This window comes from Carya illinoinensis, chromosome 11 (assembly GCF_018687715.1).
Source record: "Carya illinoinensis cultivar Pawnee chromosome 11, C.illinoinensisPawnee_v1, whole genome shotgun sequence".
In the NCBI taxonomy this organism is placed as follows: domain Eukaryota; kingdom Viridiplantae; phylum Streptophyta; class Magnoliopsida; order Fagales; family Juglandaceae; genus Carya; species Carya illinoinensis.
This window is the reverse complement of record NC_056762.1, coordinates 12,221,566-12,229,489: the sequence shown is the minus strand read 5'-3', so window position 1 is coordinate 12,229,489 and position 7,924 is coordinate 12,221,566. Positions and strand designations below refer to the sequence as shown.

At 39.1% G+C, this 7,924-nt stretch overlaps 1 protein-coding gene across 1 annotated transcript; it reads left to right on the top strand.

Moving 5' to 3' along the window:
* The first annotated feature begins 3,842 nt into the window (after positions 1–3,842).
* Positions 3,843–4,937, top strand: LOC122281874 (cysteine-rich and transmembrane domain-containing protein WIH2-like). Its single transcript, XM_043093721.1, has 3 exons — positions 3,843–4,042; positions 4,419–4,632; positions 4,752–4,937. The coding sequence occupies exons 1-3, from the start codon at positions 4,012–4,014 to the stop codon at positions 4,798–4,800; spliced, it is 294 nt and encodes a 97-aa protein (XP_042949655.1). The 5' UTR covers positions 3,843–4,011; the 3' UTR covers positions 4,801–4,937.
* Positions 4,938–7,924: the final 2,987 nt, after the last annotated feature.

Sequence of the window (7,924 nt, the reverse complement as noted above, 5' to 3'; positions counted from 1 at the left end):
AATGCTTTGGTGGGACAAATGAAAGAGCTAAAAAAGGAGGTGGAACAAACCATATGGTCTGTAGCACTGGTATCCATTATCCAAGGTGCATTAGCAACATGAGTAGTGGCTTTGTGCATAACAGACAAACAAGTGTATGAATGAGTGCTGAAATCAGATGCATTACGATCAACAAAGGTGCTAGAAAGAATGGAAGTGATACCAGCCATGTTGGAGTATGCAGTAGGGGAAGAAGTACTTTCAGTGGACAACTCTGAGGCCTGAGTGGTGGTCTAAATAGAACCCAAATCATTAAAGTTAAGCTGAGCCATCTGCCCATTGATTAGAGCCATGAGTTTCTGAACTTGAGCCTGAGACAAGTTCAATTGAGGACCTTCCTGCAATCCTCTTTCCTGACCTTGAGAAGAAGCTTGATGTGCTGAGTGAGTGGGAGTGGGGTTTCCACCACCATGACTTGGTTTGACCTTGGTAAATTTAAAGTTAGGTGGGAATCCTATGAGCCTATAACACTTATCCTTGGTATGTCCAGTTTTCCCACAATGAAAACAAATGAAATCATATTTCTCTTTCTTTTGATTCGGCTACCATAGGCTGCTAGTGCCGACGCTTCAGAGGAAGACATTGTTAGAATCCTAGTCTGCCTTTGTCTTTTCTCTTGCAAAGCTAAGGAAAATGTTCTGTCTAAGGAAGGCATAGGGCTCATCAAGATAATCTGGCCTCTAATGTGTTCATATGAATCATTTAATCCCACGAGAAACTTAAACACATAATCTGTCTGTTGAACATCACCAATTGATTTAAGAGCTTTGCAAGTACATAACCCACATGAACAATAGGGAACAGGTCGATAGTTATGCATTTCCTCCCAAATTCCATTAAGCTGAGTAAAATATTCACTTACAGTTTGATTTCCTTGCAGAATGGAGCCAAGTTGTTGCTGAAGTTGGTAGATGCGCACATTGTCTAGCTGAGCAAAGCGATTTTTCAGCTTGTCCCATACTTCCCTTGCTGAATTGATGTAGAGCACATTTGATGCTATCTCTTTCGAGATTGAGTTGAGTAGCCAAGATAAGATTAGGTTGTTGCACCTCAACCAAGGAATATATAAAGGGGCTCCCAGTTTTGGGGTGGGTATGCTCCCATCAAGAAAACCAAGCTTGTTTTTTTATAGAAATAGCCAAGGTAAATGACCTATACCATGATAGATAGTTTGGTCCAGAAAGAGGTGGAACCACCACCACAGTGTTGGCATTGTCACTGTGGCGTAGGTAGAAAGGGCTTTCTGGATCTTCAAATGGTGAAATGGCAGTGTGTTTTGTCATTGTGAATGAATTGAATAAGGGGTAATGATGCAGGATGAAGAGAGAGCGATGGAGCAAAGCTGTTTGAAAAAATGCCTGAGAAGAAAATGAGGAGTAGGACCTTAGGACTTAAAACCAGTGGGCTCTGATACCATGTTAAAGATCAAGAACAGAAGGAGAGAAAGGAGAGTTGCAGAGGAAAATTGTATTCTTATTTCTCTACTTCTAAACTATACACCCAACCTTGATATATATGGCTCGAGCAATATCCCTTGGCCAATTGAGAAAATAAAGAATCACCTAGTATTCCTATTTATCTGTACAAGAAAACAAAAGAAGTGTTCCTAACAAACTATGCTGAGTTGGAGGGCTGCTGTTGTTGCTTTATCAGAGTTGGTGTAGCTCTGTTTCTCCTTGGTGGTGGCATGTTTCAGACTGACATTGTTAGTGGAGGCAAGCTCATTGGTGGAGGCATAATCCCCCTTTTGCTGAGAGTTTCATCCTATCTACACTCTAAGATGGATTCTTTAAAGGATCCTCTGTGATCACTATGTCTCTGTATTATTTTCAGGTTACGAGGGTGAGCATTTCTGCTGAGTGATCAATCAATTAGTTCTGAGTTGACCAAACAATCTATTGATCAATCTTTCGCCTCGCAAAGGTTCAACCTAGGATTTAAGGGACAAAAAATCCACGACCCGCGCAGCCACATCCATCCCTGGGCCTTTGAACCACCACCTTCATCAAGTTTCAAGATCATTGTCAGCTCCTTGGAAGAAAAGGCCAAAAAGCAAACCCTAACTAGGGTCCGGCCTAATATATATATATATATATATTAATATAAAACCAAAGATTCACAAGAGTGCCAGAAAAAGCCAAGATGGTAGAGCACTTAGACAATTCACTTTGAGTACAGGGAACTCTGCTGGCAAGAATTCCTCAGGGCACCGCTCCACTAGAAATTCCCTTTGCCCGTATCGTACTCCAGCTTGAGATTACTTATAATTTCAGAAGATGGTCAAGGTAGCTTTCTTCCAAGTCATTGTTATGGAAAGGGTTACCAACTCTGTTAGTGGAGGGCCGAATAGGGGTGTCAATCTTGCCCCCGCTTTCTAGCTTAGGGGTGTGTTTTTTATTCCTAATACGAAGCGGATGAAATCCCCAAAAAAGGGTTAGAATGGCAGTTCCTGCACCTTGGGAAGTACAATATCGGCATTTTTGGAGGTTACTCGTGCTCTTCTAATCAAAGTGAATTGAAGTTGGTCTTAAGTGTAATGGGTCTCGAAGTTACCATGCGCGATCGTATATTGAGGTGCTCCCTCTTGGACAAACAACTTTGGGTGACCCTCACAAGGGCAATAAGGGTTCAATAAAAAAAAAGGATATTAATTAATCAAAGGTCCAACTGATCACCACATATGAATTCAAAATATACAGGGGATGTTCTCCCTGGAACTGATGGAGCAAGGCCCAGGGAAATTCTCTTTTGTAGTAGATACTGAACCTGCTGCCCCATTGACGAAGAAGGGGATGGCCGTAGCACTTTAGGAAGAAATTCATCGGATACACTTCTCGAAGATGGAAGTGCCTCCAAATTGATCAGGAAATCCTTGACCACTTGCGCTAGTAGAGAAAGCCTAAATTCCATGATCCTGCAAGCTCAATTCCTTTACTTTGCAAATGAAGAAAGAGGAACATCTTTGAACCCAAACAAAAGAAAATGAGAAGAAGTATAGGGATGAAGATGCAAGGAATTTTTCGTTCTTCGAGGCCTTGCTACTGCATTATCGTTAGTCCTTTTGACATAAGATTGTCAGCCGCTTGGGACTTGCGATAACAGGTAAGATCGGTTCATGATCATTGGATCCTTTTCTATCAAATAGGAAGCTCCAACAATTCTCGACCATAAGTTCGGATTCAACAAAACACCTACTCAGTCGAGTGCTCCTCCACATCTTCACTTCCTAGAAAGAAGCTAGAAGATTGGTAATCTTCTTTCAGAACTCCCTAGTGTCACAGTTATCATCCATAAAAACATCACAGAACATCGGACATCCTTGCCATCTCTTTTCTTTTTTTTTTTTTTTAAAAAAAAAGCATTTAGTTAAATTTTTCTAAAAAAAATTGACAAGTGGCAATTCTTAATTAGGTTAAAAATAATCGAAAATAGTAATAAAATAGTAAATAAGGTATTGCTTAAAAATCCAAACCACAATAGGTTAAAAAACAAAACAAATATTCTTAAATCCAAAAAATACATAGCACAGGAGTGTTGATCAAAATTTCTATTTAAAAATTTTGCTTAATTATGGTACTGCGGATGTATAAAACTTTAAATAGATGACAGTCCATTGGTTTTTATTAATGGAATATATGACGTCATCAGTTGACAAGCATTTGTATATTTGCAGGTGTGATCCTCCGGCACGAGCAGAATAATTTCATAACATGCACCAAACTTTTTACGCGTGGCTTTGTCAGATATGGCATTTGTTTCTCTGATTTATCGGCAGCTATGTTGACATTTCCAAAGCCCAGTGCCCCGTTGCCGTCCACTCATTAGCCTCAAATTCTACATTCTTGCATGACTTTTCATTGCTTTACAAGACTTATAAATCCTCTCAAAATTCCTCAACCTCTCAGTCTCCTCCGACCCTCTCTCTCTCTCTCTCTCTCGCATTTTGTAAGCTAGCATCTGATTTTATCAGTCATGAGCCACCATGATAAGCAGCAAGTTCCTGGTAAGTAAACTGCCTCAAGTATAATCTTAACAAGTATGTTGATTCTTGATCATATTTGAAAGAAAAGGTTTTACGGTACTACTGCTACTTTATTCCTAGCCTCCTCTTTTGCCTCCTTCGGAAAGCTTTAAAGATATTTCAGACTATATCTGTACTTAATCGACGTTATGTGGGGAGGAAAACAATTTCTAGTATCGATGAATTATCGACCCTTGTTAAGCCGAATTCAACACTTTGTGATAATTATCTGTTTGATATTTCATTAGTCAACGTTGGATGTTGTAACTAAAGGAAAACCATTAAACTCTTTTTGTCAACGTTGAAACTTTTGGATCGCTGGATCTTTGATCTTGGTTCATGTATATTGAAATTGCAGGGGCATATCCCCCACCTGTGACTGCATATCCGCCGAACTATGGATATCCACAGGCAGTAGTAGATCAGGGCAAAGTTCAAGTTCCTAATTATTATGTTGCACCACCTCCACCAATTGGTTACCCAACCAGGGGTACTGACCCCGCAGCAGGGTATCCCCAACACATGCCTCCCGTTGAAACTACAACTAGGGGTGAAGGGTTTTGGAAAGGATGGTACGTTTGTTTTGCATCCTTTATTTTTCTCTGTTTTTCTTTTGTTTGCATGATCTTCGTTCTATGTTTTGATAATTGTCATCTCCTTTTGCTTTGTTTGCTTTATTTCTCGTTTGCAGTGTTGCTGCCTTGTGCTGTTGCTGGGTCCTGGATTTTTGCTGTTGCTGATACTATTATGCTCCCATCAATTTACATTCAGTAAATCTAAGCCTAATTATCCTCCATCCAATGGGCTGTGACCCATCATGTGTAATCTAAAATCTTCGAACGGTCTACACAATTTGAGAGTATTCGTACTTTATTAACTCACTTGTGTTATGTGGTAATAATCACTATTTATATTGTATTGCCAAGGAGCCTACAAAATTAATTGTTTTATATCAAACACCATCTTAAAAGAACTCAATCAGACCAGCCTAGCCCAAGAGATAAGAATCACTCATATTCTATTAAATCTACACGCACTATCAATATATCAAGCTCAGTTATATAATCATATATCCATGCATAGATCTGTTACCAACTGATCTTCATATTCTCACTCATCCCAGATTGAAAAGAATATTGTTGGTATGAGCCAACAATTTTGGGATTCTTTGCATCCTTTTTATCTTGTTAAACTGGAACCATTTGATGTATGTTTGCACACGAACTGCAAATGAGGTGCTATTGTCAATCATGCCTCCATTTGTTTCCTTGACAAACATGTCAAGCTTTAACCGTAAGATACTGGCTTGTGGCGTAGCTGCTGCCATTTCGAAGTCTAACCTGGGCAGGTGAGGAGGCATTGTTACCAGGCTGGCGCTCAATCAGGGCTGAATAGACCGGACGGTGGCAGGTTATATTAAAACAGGGTGGATGCATGGATGGTTTGAGTAGTACAGCCCTGCAGGGGATTCCCTAAAGGTTGATTCATCTGTCCGAAATTGACAAATGACCAAAATAGCACTCTATACTTTTGATTTAAATTGCACATCAATTCAGATCAGTAAGGCAAAGACAGCTGAGAAGAGCACAAACGTATAAAGAAACAAGAGATCCATCATAGCATCATCACAGTGCTGCAAAATGTAGAGGTAAATACATTAAGAAAGCAACATGGATTGATACCACTAAATAGATCTATTAAACCTTTTAGTAAAAAGCAAAAGGCTGTTACTAAAACAAGGCACATTAACCATCAGGAAAAACTAGTAATTGCACTGAGTAGAGACTCTCGGGAAGCTTAACAACTTTCGAGAAAATTCAAGCAACTTCTCCGAACTGAAACGATTCTTCTCACGAGCAATTGCAGCAGTACCAGCACCAATAACAACTTCATCCAAAGCATATCCCTACTCATTAAATACAAGTACAGTCAAACTAGAGATCTTTTTTTTTTTTTTCCTTTGAAAGGAACAATTGTATTGATCTCCAAACGATTACAATAAAGATGCAATACAAGAAGGGACATCCTGAATATCAACAAGGACATCAGTAATGTTAAGTGCATCTCTAGCTAGGCAATGAGCCAAACTATTGCAACTTCTAGGAGTAAAATCAACTGAAAAGGAATCAAAACTCTGCAACACTTGCTTAATATCATTAATCAGCAAACCAGTTTGTTTTCAGCTTGCTTTGTTGCCTTTAATATCATTTATAACATTCAGTGCATCTCCTTCAAGCTTGATCTGTTTCAGTCCAATATCAATAGCCAACTTTGCAGAATGCAAAGCACCAAATGCCTTAGCCATATAAGGATCAGGAAATAGAGGTTTGCACAGCCTCATACAAGCTATCACTCTTCCTTCTCAATCACGAATAATAATCTCAACACCCACTTTGCATTGCACTTTATCCACAGTAGAATCCCAGTTGACCTTATACACATCAGCAGAGGGAGTAATCCACTGGTGAATCTGAGTAGTATTAGTAAGATTAGTAGTCTGCTAAGAGGAGAGAACAGCAAGATCTTCAATTTTCTATGTAGCCTGTCTCATAAGAAGCTGAGGACTAGAAAAAGTTTGGTTAAAAATCAAATCATTTCGTTTCCTCCATAATTTTCATGCCACCACAGCTAGTTCAATTAAAACTTCATCACCAAGTTCCTAAATCATTTGTAACAAAAAATTCTTGAAACTAATCTGATGCACACTTTGTTTCTGCAATTTTGAGGAACTAAGAGACCACACATCCCTAGCTGCCATGCATTCCCACAAGACATGTTCCATAGACTCTTCCTGTTGATTACAAATTGGACACCAAGGGTCTTTAACAACCTTCCTCTTGAAAAGGTTCAATTTTGTTGGAAGACTATTGTGACAGGCTTTCCATAGGAATAATTTTTTTGCATTAGTAACTTTAATCCTCCATAGCTTGTTCTAGTTTTATTTGTCAACAAGGGCGTGAGAATTTTGACATTTATCTCTCTGATGAAGCTCAAGTTGCAGATGATATGCACTTCTAATAGAAAAGATCCCATTAGAAGTATATCTCCAGACAATTTTATCAGGACTATTGCATAAACTAATTGGAATCTGTCGAATTATCTCAGCTTCCCTTTGAAGAAAAACTTGATCAATCAGTTCTATCTTCCAGGTTTTGGCTTCATGATCAATCAGTGCTGAAATTGTCTCCTCAGGATCCAACCAATCTATAGGACTTTGAACTTTGAAGGATGTTGGAATAGGCAACCATTTATGGTGCCAAATCTTAGTATCTGCACCATTACCAATATGCCAAAATAATCCTTCATCTAACAATGGTTTTGCAGTCATGATACTTCTCCATATAAGGGATAGGTGCCTTGTAATTGTAGCCTTGAGAAACTGGCCATCAGGATAGTATTTAGAAGAGAGAACCTTAGCAGCAAGGGACTCAGGGAAATGAAGCAATCTCCACCCTTATTTAGCCAGCATAGGAAGATTAAAATGTTCAAGGTCTCTGAATCCTAACCCACTAACTGCTTTAGCTTTGCACATTTTATCCCAATGATACTAGTGAATCTTCCTCTCTTCAGCTTTTTGACCCCACCAGAATTGTTGAACTAATTGACCAATTTCCATTAAGAGAGACTTAGGAATCTTGAAAACACCCATACTGTAGGTAGGGATAACTTGAATGATAGATTTGATAAGGATTTCTTTGCCAGCCTGAGATAGGTACTTCATTTTCCAATTGCTGATTCTCCCTCTAACTTTGTCAATAATACTTCTAAAGGCTTTGGTTTTGGATCTTCCACCCTCCACAGGGAGTCCTAAATATTTGTCATAAGGTTGAGAGGACTGAATGCGTGCAATTTGAGTGATGAGAT